This window comes from Rhipicephalus microplus, chromosome 8 (genome assembly GCF_043290135.1).
Source record: "Rhipicephalus microplus isolate Deutch F79 chromosome 8, USDA_Rmic, whole genome shotgun sequence".
Taxonomy (NCBI): Eukaryota; Metazoa; Arthropoda; class Arachnida; order Ixodida; family Ixodidae; genus Rhipicephalus; species Rhipicephalus microplus.
This window is the reverse complement of record NC_134707.1, coordinates 17,978,857-18,002,092: the sequence shown is the minus strand read 5'-3', so window position 1 is coordinate 18,002,092 and position 23,236 is coordinate 17,978,857. Positions and strand designations below refer to the sequence as shown.

At 46.7% G+C, this 23,236-nt stretch overlaps 3 protein-coding genes across 3 annotated transcripts in view; 2 read left to right on the top strand and 1 right to left on the bottom strand.

The window, feature by feature from the left end:
• The first annotated feature begins 1,705 nt into the window (after positions 1-1,705).
• On the top strand, positions 1,706-2,893 carry LOC142769359 (acetylgalactosaminyl-O-glycosyl-glycoprotein beta-1,3-N-acetylglucosaminyltransferase-like). Its single transcript, XM_075872536.1, has one exon. The coding sequence runs from the start codon at positions 1,706-1,708 to the stop codon at positions 2,891-2,893; it is 1,188 nt and encodes a 395-aa protein (XP_075728651.1).
• Positions 2,894-8,317: 5,424 nt separating this feature from the next.
• LOC142769354 (uncharacterized) lies at positions 8,318-14,065 on the top strand. Its single transcript, XM_075872526.1, has 3 exons — positions 8,318-9,582; positions 11,730-12,438; positions 14,048-14,065. Exons 1-3 carry the CDS (start codon positions 8,318-8,320, stop codon positions 14,063-14,065), a joined length of 1,992 nt encoding a protein of 663 aa, XP_075728641.1.
• Positions 14,066-22,105: 8,040 nt separating this feature from the next.
• Positions 22,106-23,236, bottom strand: part of Parp1 (Poly-(ADP-ribose) polymerase) — a 45,909-nt gene continuing 44,778 nt past the window's right edge. Inside the window, exon 25 of the mRNA XM_037416330.2 lies at positions 22,106-22,412. Coding sequence (XP_037272227.2) covers positions 22,340-22,412 — 73 coding nt within the window. The 3' untranslated portion in view covers positions 22,106-22,339. The remainder of the gene's footprint in view (positions 22,413-23,236) is intronic.

Here is a 23,236-nt window from a genome sequence, read left to right as displayed (position 1 = left end):
ATTTCTATTTCTTCACCTTTCTCCCTCACTTTTTTTAGTCTGTTTCTTCCTCAATCATTCTCTGCGACACTTTGCTCTCTCCCCACCTTTTGTTCCTGTTCTTTCCCCTCACTTATCTCTCCAAACCTCTTGCACACTATACTATAAAGAAACTATGATATGCTCTCCAGCTTACCTAGATAGCTGAGCTGTTGTCTTCGGATTGTCAGTACTTAGATTCAAATGACATCTCGTCGACAATTTTTTTTTTTTGCCGAGATTTTGTTCTCCTTGCACTCATTCTCTAATTCATCAGGCTTAACGCATCCCAGGCCGGATGTATCGGTGCGTGTAATGGGAGGGAAGCACAGCAGACAATGTTGAACAAGAGGCCAAAGAGAGCATGATGTGCCCATTGCGAAAAAAAAAATTCGGGGGAGGGGGGGGGCACCGGTTCGGTGTTCCACTCTCTGGCACGCCACTGCTCTACAGGGCGATTGACAAATGTTCACTCACGAAGAAGAAAAAGCCAACTGTGATACGGCCACAGGAATGTCTCCTTTTCCGTTCAGGAATATATCACTGCGACTAAAAGAATCACTTGTTAAATTCTGAGCGCGTTACATATTTCATTGCTAGTAGTACTCGACACTTCAAATCAGTAAGTAATTAACTGGTGGACCCAGGAAATGCATAATACAGATATTGCGGGAAGAATACTCCTTCTTCTCAGCCAATTCCTTCCAACGAGAGTGTGCCTTGTGTGGAGGGCAAGAAGAAGAAGAAGAAGAATAAGAATAAGAAGAAGAAGAAGAAGAAGAAGAAGAAGAAGAAGAAGAAGAAGAAGAAGAAGAAGAAGAAGAAGAAGAAGAAGAAGAAGAAGAAGAAGAAGAAGAAGAAGAAGAAGAAGAAGAAGAAGAAGAAGAAGAAGAAGAAGAAGAAGAAGAAGAAGAAGAAGAAGAAGAAGAAGAAGAAGAAGAAGAAGAAGAAGAAGAAGAAGAAGAAGAAGTGTGTCCATTCTGTGAAGAAACGGAAACAATAGAGCATTACTTTATAACATGTAAAAACTATTCATTAATTAGGAAAAGACTTTTAATTGTTCCGTTTCAAGCAGTAGGTTTAAATTTAACTGCAGATAATGTTCTAAGTTTCGGTGCCTTTAGCTTGGGACATTGCCACAGGAGCGTATTCGATGCTGTATGCAATTTCATTCGAGAATCAAAGCGCATGTCATAATAATGCCTGCTTAAATATATTTCTGACGACACTTGTCTAATTTTGAATGAAATTTGTATATTCATTTGATTGTGACCGGGTGAGACAAGCTCGATTGTCTGGTCTACTCAAAATTTCTGCCTTCCACTGTAGTATTACCTCACCTTTTCTCTTCTTGATTCAATCTTCAATTATTTGTTTAGTTTAATATTCCTTTTTACTTAATTATTATTTTCTATTACATCATTAGTTTTTTTCATTAAGGATAAACCTTTTAATATATCTCATATAGGATACTTCTAGATTTCATGGCCAATCCCCCATAGTGGGTATGTGCCAGTGCGAAGGGGCAACAACAACAACAACAACAGAAGAAGAAGAAGAAGAAGAAGAAGAAGAAGAAGAAGAAGAAGAAGAAGAAGAAGAAGAAGAAGAAGAAGAAGAAGAAGAAGAAGAAGAAGAAGAAGAAGAAGAAGAGATGTTGGTTGATCAAGCGTCACGAATAGCCGCCATGAAGACATTTCCTGTAAGTGGCAACAAGAGAAGACTCCTCGTCTTCACCGCTACGACCCTAGTCAGCCTCCTGATTTATATGAGGAAGGCAAAAATTTCGAGTGCTCCACTCTTGCTCCATCCAGCACTGGAACAGGGTAGCAATGCAACACCGAGGATCTTCAGACTGCATGAAAAGAAGAAGCGCCGCCACGTTTGCCCGAACAGGATTGATTCCCTGGATGTGCCGACACCAGGAAAGGAATGGCACATCGGTGGCTGGGCCGTCCAGAAGATCTGCAGTCAACCACTGGACACGCTGTTCTTCGTGCACACGGCTCCAAGCTACTGGGAGAACCGCGTTCACCTGCGTGCCACACTGTTCGAAGAAGCAGCTAGAATCGCTTTCAACTGGACGGGTGTTTTCTTCGTCGGACAACACAAGGACTCCTTGGTGAACCTGTGGACGAAAACCGAAGCCGAAGTCACGGGAGACATCGTGGTATTCCCTTACAATGACACCTTCGTCACCATACTCTACAAATTCGTGAGCGGCATGCGATGGGTGACCGAGCACTGTCCCAACGTGAGAAACATCGTCAAGATAGACGATGACGTAACAGTGCAACCGTTCGAGCTTCGGCGATACCTGGACCGGACTCTGCCTCTAAAGGTGAGCTCGATCCATGGCTTCGTGTTTGTAGATATGGACGTAATCCGTCATCACGGAAGCAAGTACTGCATTCCCGAAGACGAGCTCGCCATGGACACCTACCCTCTGTACTGTTCAGGTCGTGCCATGATCATGACGATGGATACGATGCAGAAACTGTTCCGGGCTTCGAAAGTTGTGAAGGGTTACGCAATCGACGACGCCTACGTTAGCGGTCATCTCGCCTTGTTCGCCAACATTGGACACGTGAACATGTCGAGCATCAGCTGGGTGCGACCCCAGCAGGACAAAACTGAACAAATGCTCAGAGGCGAAGTCATGTTCAGACACGAGTATTTTGTGTATGGAAAATCCATCGGTCGCAGAGTGCAGTGGGGACTGATGCTCTGGATGAATACGATGCAGGCTCTTCAGCGGCACTCGTATGACTACTCCAGTAGATTTGCTGATGAAGCGTACTCAGATGACTTTCTGATGACACGGCGCGCTTTACATGGAGGCTGGTACCTGCCAACGCCTGATAATTATTCATGATTGCATGGACTTCATGAGGCACATTTGCACAAGAATACCGAGACTGCATGGGTAAAAATGCTAAAAATGAGAACGTAAGCTTGAGTCTCATGACCACGCCAATCTACAAGTATTGCAATATCACGTCATGTGCGAACTCTCGTTTCACAGTTCATAGGCTGCTCTTTCAAATCCTATATCTGTGTTTTTATTGCTACAACCATTAAAATGACCAGCTGTGGTGGTCTGGTGGTTATTATGCTTGACTGCTGACCCGATGGTTATAAAATCGAATCCCGGTTGCTGCGTCTGTATTTGCAAAAACGAAGGCAACACAGGGCGGGTACTAAGTGCTCTAAATCGTTGGCCACTTTCTCTGAGCACACAGGGAGGCAGCGTCCGTGGTAAAGGAAGAAACGACAACAAAAAGCGTGCGTCCGCCGGGCTCCGTTCTTGTCTATTCCGTCTTCGTTACGGCAACGGCGTTCCACGTGATTCTACGCTGAAGTTGTAGCTGCGGTCGTAGGAGCGCTCTGCCGTCGACTTGCTTCGGTAAAACTCAACTAGCCTGTCTTCGTTTTGAGGTGGAAGGCAAGAAAGATTACTCGCCTACCCGGGCGTGGGGAAAACAATCGTGAGGGCCGCCGCTGCCATAACGATTACGGAATAGACAAGAACGGAGCCCAGTGGACGCACGCCTTTCGTTCACGTTTCTTCCACTACCGTGCACGCCGCTACACAGCGTTGCCATCGTTTTTGCGAGGGGTCCATACTCGAATACAGGTGTTTATTATAGAACCTTATCTGGTCGATATTTTCGGAGCCTTCACCTACGCTGTCTCCTAAATGATAATGCGGTACCAAAGACTTCATAACTGCGCTGCGCTGCAAAAAGATTGCCCGCAGCTTCCCTCGGGGGAACACTGAGGAGGATGCGGACCATATAATTGGTTAACGGGGTGTTAAAGTGCGACTTACTTGGGTCGATGGCTAAATTGGTTAACGTGGTTGTGAAATGGGGTGTTAAATTGCGACTTACTTGGGTCGATGGCTAAATTGGTTAACGTGGTTGTAGGAGGGGGTGTTAAATGAGTGAACACGTACACACGTATGCGAAAGGGCGGCGCTGGTCGAAGGGACGTCGATCATTGTGTTTGTGGATTCGTTGGAATTCATTTCACCGCGACCTTGGACGTCGACGCGCCGTACAAACCAACCGACGAGCGGCAACTGAGCGAGCGAGCGCCGACCTTGAGTATATATACAGCGCGACGGCGCATGCACTGTCAGCTGTTGAATGTTCTCGAAGCGCGACGGCGCATGCGCGTCCCCTGGAGAATCAAGAGAATTGTAGAATGTTCTCGAAGGGGAGAAGCGCGCGCGGCACAGATGGTGGGTGACGGTGCATGCGCGCGTCAGCTGTCGAATGTTCGAGAAGGGGAAGAAGCGCAACGGCGCATGCGCGCGCGTCAGCTGCCGATGTTCTCGAAGCGCGACGGCGCATGCGCGCGCGTCAGCTGCCGATGTTCTCGAAGCGTGACGGCGCATGCGCGCTACATTATACAGCTAGCGAATGTTCGTGAAGAGGAGAAGCGCACGCGGTGTGTAGAGGAGGAAGGGTGCACAGATGGTGGAGGAGTGAAGTGCGCGCGGTGTGTAGAGGAGGAAGGGATGCACAGATGGTGGAAGAAGGAGGAGGAAGCTTGCGGACGGCGCCGCACTACAAGCCTCGAGTATTAGATGCTCCGCATCTAAAAGTTCATCACTCCGCAAAGTACGCAGTGATGAATCGATGTTTCCCACTGGAACATGTCAATCGCTGCGAACGGGCAGTGAAAAACAGCAACCTCCGATTGGACACAGATACCCGCAGTCCCCTTATAGTTAACGTGCACACTGAGAATCTTTATTGGTCATAAACTCACAGAAGAAATCTTTCACCGGCTCTACATTGCATATATATACGGGGCGGCCATTGAATGGTTGTGAAGCGCGAGCAGTCAGTTTTTTTTTTTTTTTCAATGAAGAAACTCGCTGGCAGACGCAACCTGCGTCGGCGTTGGCGTGCGAGAGAGGGAATCATAGGTGAGAAGAGAAAGTGGTCACACATGCGCAATGGGGGTTTAAACGCCGCTGGGAGGGACATCTAAAGGACAAAGGGGGAGGAGCGCGGGCTAGCAGACGCTGCCTGCGTCGTCGTGGCCAGGCGATAGAGGGGGGCGTAGAAGAGGAGAAAGGAGTTGGACCGCACATTCTCTGTAAGGGTAGTTACGCCGCACACCGGATTGAACTCAACAATAGGACGCTTCGCATCTAATAATAATAAATCCTGCTAAACTCTAGGCCGATCCCCCTTAGTGAGTAGGTGCCAATCATTTAAGGAGCAGCATCATCAACATCATAATCATCATCAACTGCACCAGCAGCTGAAAAAGCATTGTCGAAGGCGTTGGATCAGATAATAACTACCGTTAACTGAGTGTGTCTCGCAAGTACTTCGCTCACAGATGACAAAGCTATATACTTTCAGAAGCTGTAGCACTGATGACCAATCTGACGTCTTGCGCAACAACAGCAGCTGCCGCAGAGGGGTCTAATTCAGCACTGCCGCCAGTTGCAGTAGTAGCAATTTTCACTGACTCATTATCTGTGTGTTCTTCCCTCTCTGCATCTGCTGAAACGCCTCTTCTAAAAATTCTTAGAATACTAATTTCCGCGCACCTACTATGTCTCCACTTAATTTGGGTACCAGGACACAAGGGTTTGTTTTTAAATGAAAGCACTGACCATTTAGCAAAGACGGCGCTTTTGGTGCCAATCATTCCGGTTTTCCCACTGACGCATACATTACAATCGCACAATTCTGCACCCTAACTTTAAAAGAATGCTTATCAGACTTTTCAACCTTGCGCTCATCGGCCTCATTGACGTCCTGCCACACTCCGTACATCTGTCCATATACGCGGACGACATCTGCATCTGGGCATCAGGAGTCACGCGTCTACACGTACGAGCCAGGCTTCAGACAGCGGCTACACTGACGTCAAACTACCTTCAAGGACGAGGACTGGAGCTGTCATATGAGAAATGCTCACTAGTTGCGTTTACGCGCAAGACAATGACGCCATACCACATCAGAATTAATGGACACACAATTAGCTATCAAAAGACTCACCGTTTCCTGGGAGTAATAATAGATCGTGATTTGTCTTGGAGCCCTCATATCGCTTACATGAAGAAGAAACTGACCATGATCACCCACGTCCTAAGGTTTCTTGCGGGAAAATCATGGGGTGCATCAGTACGAGCCATGCTTCAACTGTATGCTGCACTTTTTCTTGGCTTCATGCGCTACAGCCTACCTGTGCTTGGCAAGGCCCGCATAACAAACGTTCACGTTCTCCAGTCATTACAAGCTCAAGCACTGAGAATATGCCTCGGGCTGCCGAGATGCGCATCCTCAGCAGCGACTGTCGCAATCGCTCATGAACACCCTATCACAACCTACATTCGTGTCGATGCTTTAAGAACGCACATAAGACATGCCACCCGGATTCAATCGCATCACCTTGCCTCCCTTCCACTTTCCAGGCCATGCTCTGCGTTCTGCTCTATTATTGCCCCACATCGCACGGTGATTCCCACGAACTTCACGCACGCAGCAAGACCGTCGTTACCATTGTGGTGTCTACATCCACTGGAAGCCCTGATAACAATCCCCGGAATGCAAAAGAAGAAAAATTCGTCAAATTTGACCCTAAAACAAACAACATTACTGTTTCTGCATGAGAAACACAGTGGACGGATTCACATTTACACAGATGGGTCGGTCACTTCAACAAGTTCAACAGGCGCAGTGGTAATTCCGGAGAAATCCATCACGATAAAGTTCAGGACCTCGCATCTGACATCATCTACGGCGGCAGAACTCGCCGCCATTCGTGCCGCTCTGGAGTTCCTAGTTGAAGAACCGCAACAGACATGGTCAATATTCTCCGACTCCAAAGCAGCTCTCCAGGGAATTGCCTCGCCCTATCGTCATGGACCAAACGAACAGGTAATTGCTGAAATACGACTGCTCCATCACCGGGCTATAGAGAAACAACATGACATAGCATATCAATTGATACCAGGCCACTGCAGCATTGATGGAAACGACCGTGCAGATGAAGCAGCCCGAACTGCTCATGACGATGCCCCTTGTGTAGCTATACCATTATCAAGAACGGACGCCGCTGCAAGGCTTCGATCACTTGCACGAGAACTGACACTCGCTCAGTGGAATTCACCGGAATTCACCAACGTCCGCCTTCATAATTTGGACCCACACCTACAGCTCCGTCTTCCACCAGGAATAACCAGAGCAGAGGAGACACTTTTGTGCCGTCTGTGGATTGGGGTGGCCTTTACGAATGCTTATTCGTTTCGAATCGGAATGGCCAGAAGCCCGACATGTGACAACTGTGGCTGCGCAGAGACTTTCTCCCATCTTCTCTGCGAGTGTCCCCGCTTCAGCGTGCCAAGAAAAGAACTGTCAAAAGCTTTAGATAGAATAGACAATCGCCAATTGTCGGAAGAAAGGGTATTAGGACACTGGCCGAGACCGTCCTCTGCACGCAAGGCATTGAGAGCGTTGTTGCGCTTTCTGCGGGCAAGTGGTCTTAGAGACAGACTGTAAACATTAGAGACAGACTGTAAACAGCGTCGTGGATCGTCTAATGACCTTCTCTCTCTCTCTCTTTTTTTTACAACGTCTCTTTTCTCCCATCTTTTATCCCCCTTACCCCCTTCCCCAGTACAGGGTAGCCAGCCGGTCTGAGAACTGGCTAACCTCCCTGTCCTTCCTCATTTATTCCTCCTCCTCCTCCTCCTCCTTATCAGACACTGTATTAACAGCTTCTCCAGAATATATTCGCTTATTATTTCCCTGAAACAGTGAGTTATCGCGGTCGAGAATGACGGAAGTGGCTATAACCAAACTTCGCTGCCGGGTTACCTTCCTCAACTTTTACCTGCACAGAGCAAGTCTCCTGTGTGCCTCTTCTGTAAGGAGGAGGAAACAATCTGTCATTACTTTCTATACTGTCGCCGCGGTACACGTCATCGAGGAGAAGACTCATAGCACCACATCTTCGAAACTTGGGCGTGGAAATATCCGAATCAGTTGTTCTATCACTTGGCGCCTCTACTCTGGGCTACAGTCACAGGGATGTTTACTACGCCATAAAGGAATTTATGTCTGACTGAAATAATATTGATCAAAGTTATTCATCCTTTTAGCCATTTATGTACAAATATTCAGTAACTAAATTTGTTGTATTAACTATCCTAAGCTTATACGAGTAGTAATGCGAAGAAACCGCAAAAAAAATTCAGCCGACACTCGGCCAATCCCCTGCATTGGGTAAGAGCCATGAGAAGAGGAGAAGAAGAAGAAGGCTCGTCATGGTGACGTTTCCACAGAGCTGCAACAGCAAGAAAGAATTTCTTCTTATAGCAGCAGCAGCTTTGCTCTCCGTCATCGCAATGATCCATATAGAGATGCTTGTCCACGCGATAGCACCACCACCTTCAATTTCACCGACAATGCAGCATGACGAACGCAACGCAACACGGCCTGTCTTCCAAGTCCGGCGAGCTAATCACTGCCCACACTGGATTGATTCAATGGACGCACATGGACCGGACAAGGAGTGGCACTCCGGAGGCTGGGCGGTCCGCCAGCTCTGCAGTCAACCACTGGACACCTTGTTCTTCGTGCATGTCGCGCCGAGTTACTGGAAACGCCGCATCCACCTTAGGACCACACTGTTCGAAGAAGCCGCCCAAGCGGCTTTTAACTGGACGGGCGTCTTCTTTGTTGCACAAGACAAGAACCCTTTGGTGAACCTCTGGACGAAGCTTGAAGCCGAGGTTACGGGAGACGTCGTGGTGTTCCCTTACAACGATACCTACTTCACCACCGTCTACAAGTTCGTCCGCGGGATGCGGTGGGTGGCCGAGTACTGTCCCAAGGTGAGAAACATCGTCAAGATCGACCACGACGTAAGCGTGCAACCATTCGAGCTTCGGCGATACCTGGACCGAAATCTGCCCCTGAAGGACAGCTCGATCCATTGCAACATGGTGATAAACACGGCCGTATTCCGAGACGGCCGCGACCCGCACTGCGTTCCGGACGATCAGCTTGCCATGGATACCTACCCGCACTACTGTTCTGGCATGTCCATGATCATGACGACGGACACCATGAGGAAGTTGTACAGGGCCTCGAAGTTTGTCAAGAGTTATCAGATCGACGACGCCTACGTGAGCGGGCATCTCACCCAATTGGCCAACGTTGGACACGAGCACATGGGCCGAAAAGTGATCTTAAACTCCTGGGATGCGAACAAGCAACGCATGCTCAACCGCGTCGCAATCTTCACGCACGAACGCTCTGCCTACGGAAATTCCGTTGGCTGGAGAGCGCTGTGGGAACTGATGGTCTGGAGGGAAATCACGGAAGCTCTTGACAGACGCGCGTTCAATTCCTCTAACCGACTGGTCGACCAGATGTACTGGCGCGTTTTCAATGAGACGCGACGTGTCTTAAGAAGGGTGAACGTGCGCAGGGTTCCCCATCAGGGGGCGGTAAAGTTCATAGCAGCACCACCCATCCCTACTCGGCCAATGCGTGCGACAGATTTCGCGCACGTACAACCTCTTAGGCAACTAGGGGGGGGGGGGGCACCGTCCCCTTTGCCCCATCCGGGCGCAAACCTACGAGGAGAAGATTGCAATCGCCACCTCGCAACTGGTTTTCACATTTTCAAATAACGCCTCACGTGTCGTCCGCGAATAGCATGAAGAAGTGCATGAATACGCAGCGAAAGCCACGCAAAAAAAAAACACATTTACCTAAAAAACAGGCGAAGCACTAATGTTCGTGGAAATGTTGGAAATGTTTGACGGACAGCTGGAAAGAAGGCTGCATGACGTCATGACGTGCGCGCCCCGGCTGCGATTGTGCGCTTGCGACCGGTGCATCCACTTTTGTCTTTTTGCTTTCATTTTCGTCTCACTTAACGAAATTTCGTACTAAACTCTTATCAGCGCCCTAAATAACTTACGCGCATTTTCATAATCATTTCTGTGTTTATACTGTTTCGATGCGTGTGCATAACTATTCTTGTTCATTGCACTGTGTGGCTGCCCGTCAATACACATAAATAAGTACGAATATACATAAATGGACGCGTAAACATGTACATATAGAGATATGGTTAAATGAAATCTGGTTATGTATCTGTACATGTGTATCTGTACATGTGTGTGTGTGTGTGTGTGTGTGTGTGTGTGTGTGTGTGTGTGTGTGTGTGTGTGTGTGTGTGTGTGTGTGTGTGTGTGTGTGTGTGTGTGTGTGTGTGTGTGTGTGTGTGTGTGTGTGTGTGTGTGTGTGTGTGTGTGTGTGTGTGTGTGTGTGTGTGTGTGTGTGTGTGTGTGTGTGTGTGTGTGTGTGTGTGTGTGTGTGTGTGTGTGTGTGTGTGATATAATGTGAATGGGCACCGATATATCTGCGCACGTGTATAAACGGCAATGCGTGTCAACGTTTTTAATTATTTATTGCTAGTGCCCTCGAAGTATGAGTACATTGCAGAGGGGGTGGGGTGTACTCAGTTAAAAAACTAAAAGCATAACAGTATAATGTAAACATTATACAGAACTACAAAAAATTTGTAAAGCACGTTAGAGAACATCTAGCGAAGTAGTTACAAGCAATGTAAAAGAAACAAACGTAACGTTACAGTAGGTTTCATATGACACTTTTAAATGCAGTTGTACCATTTTATCCGTTATGAAGGCCGGTAGGTTATGAAGGTAGGAGGCGCAGGCAAGGCAAATTTAACGCGTGAACGTTAAGAAAAAACCTTGACATCGGCAGCATTGATCCAGCAAATGCAAAGAATAAATGTCGATCACTGTCCCAACAAAAAACGAACCCCAGAATTCTGCGTGGCAATCAAGTATTCTACCACAGAGCCACGCCAGGCCTCGGAACTACTTTTCGAATAGACCATAATGTTCGTGAAACGTCAATTGTGGTTGCAGTGCAGGCTATCCAATTTTATAAACATTACATATACACTCCCATAATAGAGCCGTCACGTCAGGTTAACGTCAATTGTAGTTGAGAGCTATCCGCTGAAGTTTAAGTAGCAGTGTCCAGGTCTCTACCATCCTCTCACTGAGCACCACCACTTCAAATGTACCACTTCTGGTGTTGCTAATATTCATGTTGCCGTTGACGTCACTAGGCAACTGTGAACAACCAGTTATCTAAAACATGTGCGGCTGTTTAACGAATGTCAGTGTGTGCATTTGTGCATATGCCACTTCATGGCGTTTCATTCAATAAAAAATTACAACACAGTCACCTATAGTTTCCGTCCGCATGCTTCGAATACCATCGATTCCCAAGTTAAGTGGGCTATGCCGATTTTTTTTACTTAAAACGTTTTCTTATTTAATTTCCTTTCTGTTCAATAGCCTCATCTGAAAGGTGAAAAACATTTATTGCACTCTTTCCGTTCACACACGCTGTTCAACCTTGAAGTATCAATATTGAATACTGAAAATGCCTCGCCAAATCACATAATTATTGAATCCCCCTGGGTGGGTATGAGCCATATTTGAAGTATCATCATCACCATCAGCTCGTCATGGCGACATTTTTTCCGAGGTGCAACAACAAGAAGAAATTCCTTCTTATCGCTGCGGTGGCCTTTCTCTCCGTGATCTCGGCGATCTATATCTTGCGGATAACGGAACGCGAACCTGCCTTCCAAGCAATGTCAGCTCATCGCTGCGCGCACAGGATCAACATACAGGACGTGCATGGACCGGGCAAGGAGTGGCACACAGGCGGCTGGGCAGTCCGCCAGCTCTGCAGTCAACCACTGGACACCCTATTCTTCGTGCACGTCGCTCCGAACAAATGGGAACGCCGCGTACACCTGCGCGCCACACTTTTCGAAGAGGCCGCCCGAGCTGCTTTCAACTGGACAGGCGTCTTCTTCGTTGGACAACATGAGGACCCCTTGGTGAACCTCTGGACGAAGCTTGAAGCCGATGTCACGGGTGACGTCGTGGTGTTCCCTTACAACGACACCTTCTTCACCACTGTCTACAAGTTCGTCCGTGGCATGCGGTGGGTGGCGGAGTACTGTCCCAAGGTGCGACACATCGTCAAGATTGACCACGATGTTGGCGTGCAACCAATCGAGCTCCGGCAATACCTGAACGAGGCTCTGCCCCTGGAAAACAGATCGATTCACTGTGCTGTGTGGAAGTATGCTAAGGTATTCCGAGATGGCCGCGACAAGCATTGCGTACCAGAGGACCAGCTCCCCATGGATTTCTACCCGTTCTACTGTGCTGGTCGTGCCATGATCATGACAATGGAGACGATGGGGAAGCTGTACAGGGCCTCGAAATTCGTTGAAGGTTATCAGGTCGACGACACCTACGTGAGCGGACACCTCGCCCTGTTGGCCAACGTTGGACACGTGGACATTACCAATAACGTTAGCTGGGATACCTGGGACAACAACACGCGACGCATGCTTGAGCAGACTGCTATCTTTACACACGACCATTCTGACTACGGCAATTCCTTTGGCCACAGGGCGCAGTGGATATTGATGCTATGGACGCAAACTGGCAGACACGCATTCGATTTTTCTTACCGACTGGTCGACCAAATTTACGCACGCGCTTTTCATGAGACGCGACGTGCTTTAGCTAGAGGGCTGTATTTGCCAGCACGTAACTTGTTTTCATATCTGATCTTGTAGCGAACGCTTCACGTACGTGACTCTAGACAGAGCTCTAAAGAGTATGAGAACGTGACAGCACAAAACATAAAATAAAAACGGAACCAATTAAAATATAAGTGAAGGCATAATGTTCGTTAGAAGTTTTCAGGGGAACTAAAAGGATAGCATCAGGACTTGTGCGGCGCAGCCGATCAGCATTTCTACCTTAGCGTTGGCTGCATTTGTGTCTAAAGTGCCATATGTCGACGATAGATACTATAAAACGAATGCGCCATGTTTTGTTGGGCAAAAACACGATGCTGGTCGCATATTGCAACCCTTACGGTGGTAGTTGCCGATTGTGTATTTTCGTGCGTAGATCCTAATCATTCGTGTGTTAATTTTTCAGGCAACCAGGGATGCCCTGACAAGGCTCCGAACAAGGTAGCTTTGATTTCAATCGTATTTATCCGATACATGAACGAAGAAAGGGACCTACCAAGGCGCACTAGTTTCATCAACAATATCGGCACCATGTTTGGGTTTAGAAATGACCGACGCAAGCAGAAGATCTGAGCATTCTCAGTTCTCAGGTCTCCGTGAAATTTAATTGCTTACCTGCAACATATATAGCTAGACTTATGGAACAATATATTAGTACATATGCATATTAAAACAGATGGCCAACCTCACCCACTGCGAAAGAGCATCTTTTACGATGCGACTGTGGACAATACATGCATCGGCGTGAGAATGCGCATGTGCCTTGTCAAACTAGGACCATCCTAGTGCCAGCCGACTCCTAAGGGCTTCTCACGACTGCCTTTACTCTCACGACTCGAATCAAAGTACTCAACTCTATGGTTTGAGCTAAAGATCTGTCTACATACAAAGAACCATATCAGCACAGGCTGTTTCCAGGTAATACACATTCACTTTTTTGCGCACCCCAAAACAATAATGAATTTTATTAAACCTTCAATCTAGACATATTGTATATAAAGTATACGCATTGTCGACTTCCCTTCCAGACATTGTGCGAAATCTGGACGTCAGCAGAAGGCAACATTGAAACCATAGCAACACATGCATAGTGACATTTTACATCTCTGTGCGATCGTACATATTTTCGCATAGGGCCACTGTGCACATCGTAATAGAATGCTTTATATGTACCTTACTTGTTTTGAAGCCAAACTGAGCTGAAAAATAAAAACACCAAGCCCAATCCACGCACTCAACTACAAGACTGGACACTGTTCTAGCGAAGTTACAGCACTTCGACGTTATTACACATTATACACGCATAAGTTGTTTTTGTGTCCGTCATCACCCTTCATCACTTCTTTTTTTCTCCATGTCCCTCTTCCCTGTGCAGAGTAGCAGGCTAGAGTGAATTAGGTCAGGCCGACCTCTCTGCCTGCCAATAAATCATCTCTCTCTAGGCGAGCCCGACCTCTGTGCCTTCCAATAAGTCATCTCTCTCTAGGCAAGCTCATGTAATTTCATCGTTTCCAGGCCGACTGAAGCGCAATGTGTTGAAGCTCCCAAAGACATTAGCGCCAGCTTTCCCTCAAATGTCATGAATCTATATGACATGCACATTTGCCAGTAGTGACACTACCGGGGGCATCAAAATCACTTGCTTCTGTTCAGTGAAGGCTGAGCTAGGGAGGTGCGCAGGCTTTCAACGCCCGATCAATTCTGTCCGGCCACAGTTGGCTTAGTGTGAATCAACCTTCTCGTTTCTGTGGTTTCGCGATGTGCACCCATTACTGTTAATTTGTATTAGTTCATTGTTCTCACAATTATTTATCCATTTCTGCTTTATATACCTGTGCTCTTGTGTCGTACCTATTATATGCAATCCTCAACACCATCTTTCTGCATTTTGATTTGGCTGAGAGGAGTGGGAATTTGTGGACAACAAGCGCGATTCTCAGCGGTGAAGGCCTTCCCTTAAAAAAAAGGGGGGGGGGGGGGCACAAAGTTTGTCTTATACAGCGACTAAATAGGATGGGGGCGCTGCCTTTCTGTTCGTTTTGTGGTTTTTACGAGCACCTACGCCATTCATTTTATTTCAATTGTTTGGGCAGATAATTAGGCATGTTATGTCCTAAAATCCTATTTCTATAAATGGAGCTGGCTGCATCACAATTCCCCGTGAGCTCGGGCCTAGAGCAACTACGGTGCTGCGCATCATGTGTTGTCCAAAATTTTTGCCACCAAGATTTTCAACCAACTCGGGTTCTGAAATCGATGAAGACAACCTTCATTCCAGGTAGAAACTACTGGAAAATGATGAATTTAATGCGTTTTTCACAAACTGTGGCATCTAGCGGCCGCGCCGTGAACTACAGGTAATGACGTTTGGTGACGTCAAATCCACCCGATACGGGCAAGCCAACAATGCCAGCCGTCGCTTGCGTCTCTCGACCCGCACCGGTAGCGAACAATGCTCCCGGCTGAGGCAAACATTAGCGCTTTTGTGGAAACGGGAGTGGAAGGAAAGGACAGGTGCAGAAAAGGAAGAGGAGGACGGGAACTCGTAGACTCCGCCTGCGCTTCGGCGAACGTGACGTCTCTGCTCCGCCCGTGTAAAGCCGCCGCGCGCTGATAATTCATGAAAAATACAGCCAACTGTTCAAAAATATGGGAAATTAACTCTGTTTATCAGAACATTCGCATCTTCCGAGTATAACCACGAGGTTTTATCTTTTTTTTTTTTTGTTCAGTATCCATTGTGGGGGTGGTAACACTTCCTGTGAAGTTGTTTTCGCCTCATGACACACGTATCTCGCGCATGAGCCGCATTCAGGGGTGACCACTATCGAGCGGTAGGTGGCGTTGTGCTCGCGAGCGTTTATCACCACCATCATCGTCATGGCTAGAACAAAGGCGCCGGCAGTGACGCCTGGCGGTAAGTCTTGGTGGCCGCAGTAAGAAATGAACGGGCCTCTCTTGGCGGTAGGCGCGATACGGTTGTCTCTCGCGTGGGCTCGCGGTGTACGGCACCGTGGTAGTGTGCCGGGGGTCCTCGTGGTGAGTCAAGCGTTGGCGAAGCTGCCTTGTGTGTGCATTCTTGTGTTTGTTATGTCATTGAGTGTTGTGAAATATTATGCAAGGATGTCATAGCATGTTGATCACAACTGATGTGTATTAATTCAGCTGACGATATCGTTGACCTGAGTTAAATAAATGTGTGTTGTTTCGATTTGTTCCGACCGTGTCTACTGTGTCCGCTCACTCCGAGAGCGTAGCGCTCACCACAGCGAGACCCCACACTGGCTGCCCAAAGTGGGACGCTTGGAGCACCGGACGTCAGTTTTCGAGGTCCGGAACAGCCATTTTTTGAGCAGGGGTAGAGTAGGCCTAGGGAGACTTGCGCTGCTAGTGTCAGTGGTGTACTTGGTTGAGAGCGAGGAGATCGGCTGTTTTGATGTGTTTGAACTTGTCGGCACGTTGAGTTTTTTTCCCCAGCTCGCAAGTGTATTTTTTTGTGTGTGTGGTTGGTTGGTTCTCAAGAACGTTGTCGAGCTTGGATGAGAGCCGTGTGGTCTGCATACTAGAGTAAGCAAAGCCCAGAGTACGTTGACTGTAGGCCAAGCCCGAAGCGCGAGTACGAAAGCCTCGTGGGTGGTCCAATTTTCTGTAAATAGCTTCTTCTATCTCTTCGGGCTCTGGGAGTCGGGCGTCGTTGCTGTCTTTGTCTTGCGGCTCGACGCCGAGGCTTCGTGACACTGTCCGGGACGTCGGGCACTGATCGCTCGGTTAGCTGCTATGTGCAGCGAGCGAGTAGGACCACCTTCTGGAGCTGATGGCTGCCTCTTCTGCGCCTAAAGAGAAACAACATTTATTTACGCATCCGGCGTGCGGGAAGTCATCGGCCATGCAGGGCACGTGTATTCCCTATCTAAAGACTATGGCTAATAGAGTCCTATAGTCCCAGGGCCTAGATCTTGAGGACGTTGTGCTCCGGCTAGGCGTTGGATACTCAGGCTCCTCCGCTCCAGTTGTCCGGGGCGCTGGCTCCCTTTCTCCTCTGCTTTGCCAACGCTTCCTCAAGCCGCTGGATGGCCCTTCGTTGCGTCGCTGAGTCTTCGGAGCGTATCCATGTTCCCACCTTCTGCGCCTAGACTGCGTGCTAATGCCGGTTGTTGTCGAGCGACTCATTGGGCCTAAGGCTCTGTGTAGCCGCCTGTCGCACACCGCACAACTAGGTGGATCGTGGCGTTGAGGTGTTGCACTCTGCTTCCCTCACTTCTTTTATCTTGCGATGCACGAGTTTGGAAAAGAAACCTTTGTTTTACTCTTGCTGGGCGTCTCGGCCGCCGCCGATGTATTTTCTAGCAGTACTGACCATCGTACCACGTGGGTGAGCAGCTCGAAGCTCCCTTCCCTTTGGCCTACTGCATTGTTCTTTCGAATGTTTTGAATGTACGCAGTGGGAGCGATGTAATCCACAACTGGCCGTCCTCTGCGCATCGTCAGCGCCGCTGGCCGGGAATGCGGTTGAGACATCGGGCCATAGACATGCTTGAGACCTTCGTAACTGCCTGCAGTCCGGCGCCCACAGAGCAGCAGTGTGGCCCGGCAGCGGTGTCGCGGTGCACGGACAATATTTAGGAACGTGCGTCATCTTTTGTTAGAGCTAGTGTAGCTGATTCTTTCATGGTTTTTTTTTTTTTTTCGGGATAAGGTTTGAATGAAGGGTGGCGGGATGTGGGGCTGCTAACCCCTGTAAAGTTGTTTTCGTCTTATGCCGCACGTGTCTCACGCATAAGCCGCATTCAGGGGTGACAACTATCAAGGGGTAGGTCGCATTGTGCTCGCGGGCGTTTATTACCACCATCATCATCATGATGGTTAAAACGGTGGCGCCGGCAGTGCCCCTGGCGGCAAGCCTTGTTGGTGGCACGGGAGAGATGAGCAGGCCTCTTTTGGGCGGGTGGCGGTAGGCGCGAATGGCTGTCTCTCACGTCATCTGCCGGGGGTCCTTGTGCTCTGTCAAGACGTTAGCAAAGCCGCCTCGTACGTGTTATGTCGTTGAGTGTTGTGGAATATTGTGTAAGGATGAGCGAGGGTGCCTTTGGTTGTGAGTGAAAAATCAGCGTTCTCCAAAACCAAGGAAAAATACAAATAACATAAGTAATAAAAATCTCCAGTCCGAGTGAGAACCAAACCTAGGCCCTTCTGCATGGTAAGCAGGTGCGCGAAGGAGTTCCCCACTACAGGTGTGCGAGAGAATTCCCCACTACAGGTGTTTTATTACCGAGACCCACCACTGGTTGAAGCTGCTTCAGAAAAAAAACCCAACCATATGAATGTCATGTAGCAGCGCTATCAAGCTTATTTGACAAATGAAACAGTGCTTGCAAGAATGGTAAATCACGACAGACTTCAAAACATGCAACTTGCACAAGTCAGTCTTTTGAAGGCTCAACCATTATGAAGCACCTAAACATATTCAATTTTCAGCAGCAGCAAAAGCATCAACTAAACAGCGTCACAAGTTCACGTGTTGCCTTATAGATGCGTAGTGTGCAATGCACAACTGTACTTACAGTAGGCACTCTAGGATAGTTGGAAACAGCTAATGTTGTGAGCACAGACGTTCATTTTTTGTCTGCACGGATGAAGCATCCACCGAGAACTGAAGCCAGGCCAGCAAGTGAGAAGACTTGCGCACAGTGTCCGTCACGCTATCCCATTCTATTCTTAAAGGCGAAATTCAGGCATACTCCCAAGCTTTTTTTCCAATGAACATCTGGGCCCGTGTTTACAAAAATGTATTGGTACACCCAAAATTTTTGTAAAAGAATGTTTCGTTCATTCACAATGCGGGAAATATTGTCAAGCTGGCTGACCAATTGAAAAATGCGCTTTCGAAAGACAAGTTGCACAAGTACAGCCTTTGCTCTTCGTGGCTTTTACAGCTTTCGTTTCTACAAGCGCAGCATGACTTCTGGTTTATGTCTGCATCAGATGTCACACAAAGACAGTACTGTGTCATAGGGCTTTGGTTTGGGTTTAGCACCCCTGTGCTTATTTAAAATATTTTTCGTTTTATGAGCATTTTTAATAACAGGTATGAGACAGTAGTACTTGAGGAACATCTAATCGCCATTACCTTGACATGGCGAGAGATTGCCGGAGTTGACCTTTACATAGCCAGACTACTCGTAGTGCTGGACCACTTTCAAGAAGTAGAAAATACAAATCTCTGGCTTAGAAAAACTTTTACTCAAGCACAGCATCACTATGTACAATCTGACCAGAAAAAGGGACAAATGCGGAGTTTGAAAAAAACATTTCAGTCTTCCCACTTTGTAAGCCAAAGCACATTTTGCACACTCCTGCACTTGTGACTGACGGAGTGATGTCGAAAGATAACAGTGTGTTGCTATTTCTCCAAGTATGAGGAAAATCTTGTGCTAATGTTCAATTGTGCAAACATCTGAAAGAAACACAAGAGCATCAAGTTTTATGCAGGTAGATACAGGATAATTAGGTGTGGCAAACACAAAAACACAAAGCAGTCCCTAAAGTTGTCAATGGCATCAACATGAGTGCTTGAATCTGATATGCTTGAAGCACACTAATAGGAGGAAAAAAAGTTTGTGCAGAAAAAAATGAGACAGCACACTACCACATGCTCAAATAAAAATATTCAGCATGGTTGAGAACGTTTACACACAATCATAACAAGGCACAACATATATAGCTGTTGCAAAGCAGAAAAGAACAAAAGGTACTATGATTAATAGAAAAACTGTGCAGAAGAAAAAAAAAACACACTGCTATATGGGCAAATAAAAGCAAATATAAAAGATGTCTGGGTGCTCTCAACACACTATTATAGTAAGGCACAACATATGTAACCGGTCTGTAGCAGCTGTCACAGAACAGAAATAAAAAGAAGTAGCACACTTTGTACAGGTACAAGTAAATCATATTGTCTTCTTTTGCACTCAAAGCACTTGACATCTTTGGTGAGGCAAGAAAACAAAAAAAAAAACTTGGTGACTATCAACTTCTAAATGCTCCTTAGCATTCAAAGGCATAGAGCAACTGTTTGAGGTATTCAATCTTGCTGAACCCAGATGTCTGCACGCTAGAAATTTGAAGCAGAAACACTGGCAATTCAGCTGAACCTGCGATCAAAATGCAGCCACCACTCAAATCCGATCAACAAGACGAGTCCCTAATGTCCGACGCTAGGTGGCCACCTTGAATTTCACCAACATGTTAACGAGCAAGTTGGGACAACCACACACGTACAAGTTAGCTGCTTCATGCATGGAATGATTGTGGTATAATGCAAAAGTTATGCCTTAAGTATTCTTTCATTCTCCTTTAAAACCACAGTATTTTACCAGCTCTCATTGTTATCAGCCTGTCGATAATACAATATAACCACACCACTGAATAATCATACAATATAACAGTACAGTCACAGTCATGTATTGCGTGATTCAGCTGCATTTTAGACAGTACACACAATTCCAGACAGCATCAAGAAGCATAGCACAACTGTTGTGCACCTATCTCAATGAGCAATACAATACTGCACACGCCCCAACAGTTCATGGCACTTCACGCCCACTTAGTGATACGCTTGCAACAGAGCACCGTCACTAAAACACAACACAGTGGAATTGAAGATCCACACCTGCTACAACAGCCTTGCTTGCGGAAGCAGATGTGGACATCCAATCTTTTCACTCACAGCTGCACCTCGGGGCACGAGTGTTCTACAAAACCACGCACACACAAGATCCTGTGACCAAGCCAAATAAGCTTGCCAGCTGCTTATTCAAATGAATGCAGGTTCCTCACTTGAACCCTTCATCACACACTTTCACTTCTGCAGAGTTACTACCAAGAGCACCGAATAATGCAACGACTCGATCCTGCCTAAAAATCTCCTTCAGCCTGTAATAAGGGATCACACTACGTGTAGGTAGGCAAGGAGTTAAAACATGGTGCTCAATGTCAGCTTTGAATTGGCAAGCATGTGCGGTCAAATCAAGTTCAAATCCAGGAAATACTGTATCATTTACTTTTACAAGGCATCACACATTATTCTGACAATATCAACCAAGACTTCCTAAATGCCTCATTCATAAAGTCATCAAATACCCCATCATCCCACAACCCTATCTTATGTTTTTCTAAAAAACTGGACACTGAAGAACAATGCAATACATCTCCGATAATGACACGTTAGCCAATCTTCACAGCTACACAACCGACCTGTGAGAACTGAAACAAAAAACTGACAAGTGAAAGTGACGTCCAAAAACAGCAAATTCGCAATTATTTTACATAAAGCTGAACTCGCAGCATCTCTGTTATGTCTATTTTGCAAAGAATTAGAAACAATGAATTTCTTTTTATTCTGCAACCGATATTCTTATCAAATAGAAAGATACCTCGTTGCACCAATTGAGAAGCTAGGTTTTAAAAAAAATGTGGCAGTAATTTTATCATTTGGAGGGATTACATTAGGTTATTGCCACTAGGAGGTTTGCTCTACTGTGTGTGTGTACATAATGGTAACAAAAAGATTACCTTGTTAGTCTATTGTTATTAATATTTCCCGCTCCGAGACAATCTGAATGCCTGACCGCTAGCTCGTGTAGAATTTTCATATTTTTTTTATGATTTCTTTTTGCTTTATACTCTAATTCCATTTATTGATCTTAAATGCATAACTAACTTGAGGATCCTCCCACCCGGTTCTTGGCCGATTTCCCTTTGTGGGTGAGTGCCAGCAAAGCAAAAGGCTCATCATCATCAAAACAGGCGCTGAAGCATTCTTGGCTTGCAGAAACGCAGCACAATGTCAGTTTCATTTGAATCCACTGTTTCATTCAAATATTACCTGCCCAATAGCACGATAAAAATAGATCAAGCGTGCTTTGGCGGTAGAAGCAGTTAGTTCTGTAAGAAAATGCACTGACATCGATGGCACCTCTCCAGACACTGCAACGTCACATTCGCAATGTGCGTCGTTTTTAATGCAACGATGATGTGATGGGAAATTTCCCAGCCTTGTAGACGAGGTCTTAGGTAGGATGCCTGGGTGTGTTGGCGGTATTTCATGACAGTGTTTAGCGCAGCGCAAGAATGATAGCTTTTTTTTTTCTTTTTTTGGAGGGGGGGGGGGCATGGAAAACAACAAAGCTTGTCTTCCCTGTACATCATTTGACAAGCAACAACGCCTCATGTGCTGTGCACCATGACAAGCTCTTGCAGGTTTTACGCATGAGCAGTCGGAGGCACAAACGTCATCTTTTGCTAGTCTTTTATGCCGCCCAAAGAAGTTTCGGCTGCATCAAAACAGACATGCACCTTGCGGATGCATGTGGCTTAGCAGCACCAACTGTTGCACGTTACCCAACGTTGCATTTGTTTCCGTTGCAAACGCTGCTGTAGCGTTGTAGCGACACTGAGTACAACAATGGCAGCTTCTTACTTCAATGATGAGAACATACCGCTGCTAAAACAGCAGCCGAGAAAAAATGCACGAGATGAAGACTTTTGGTCCAACAGTGAGCATTCGGCACGTTACAGAGCTCGCACGCTCTTCACCTTCTAAGCGTGCAGACACTTCGCATAAATCACGACCTGATGCAAATGAGACACGCTCTCACTGGCGTGCCCCTCAGATGTTGTAATTGAACTTGACTTTCATGAGGTAGCGCATGGTGACTTGAGCTGTGTCATATACAATGTACCTGGAGGAAAAAAACGAGTTAAGGAATAACACCCACCAAGCAGCATTGTTTACAGCGAAAAAAAAATAATGAAAGGAAGTGGGAGTGCTGATCAAGGTGAGTGTACAATTCAAAAGCACGAAAGATCATAAACACTGCACAAGGTCTCACTATCATAATTTCCAGTCTGCAAGCCGCCTTCATATACTACATAACCTAAACTCCTTATTACAACTAAAACGACAGAAATAAACTGAACACAAAGAAGCAGGGAAAGGCCAAGGGTGGGGTTCCCTCGGAGATTAAGCTTGAATACCATATGTACATTAGCATTACCGGTGCTGTCCTGAAAGCTGCAACAAGGCAAAATTAGTTTAAAACCTCCATGAGCTGTTTTTTCCTTGTTCTTAAGTATCAAACGCATGTTACACAACATGCTGATCTCTCATTAAGGCAAAAGGCATCAGCTGACCTAAATGTTCCACCAAGGATACTCCTTATTCTTATATTTTCTCCCTAAGCAGAGAACCAGAAACCTGATATTGCATTTTAAAAAGTGTAGCTGTGCCGCTAGGGCAAATCGACGGACAGGACAGCAACAGCTAGAAGTTCATATGGACTAAGACAGGCTGCTAACTAGTATCCAAATTGGCATAACTCAACAAAAGGTATGCATAAGGAATAGTGACCACAGCAGCAAGCAAAGCAACCAAAGTGTTGTCTGTCGCCTCACTGGGGAGGGAAAAAAAAAAAAAAAGAGTGACAGCACAGCCCACGCAATTCTATTAGATATCTGCTAAACCCTTTCAGGATAAAGCACGCAGGACCTCACCCGGCATTCGAAG

Bases quoted from the DNA above. Each gene is read 5' to 3' on its own strand.
- LOC142769359 (XM_075872536.1), top strand. From the start codon at position 1,706: ATGAAGACATTTCCTGTAAGTGGCAACAAGAGAAGACTCCTCGTCTTC.
- LOC142769354 (XM_075872526.1), top strand. From the start codon at position 8,318: ATGGTGACGTTTCCACAGAGCTGCAACAGCAAGAAAGAATTTCTTCTT. The intron at 9,583-11,729 runs GCAACTAGGGGG...CTGCGCGCACAG, and splicing joins GCGCACGTACAACCTCTTAG to GATCAACATACAGGACGTGC.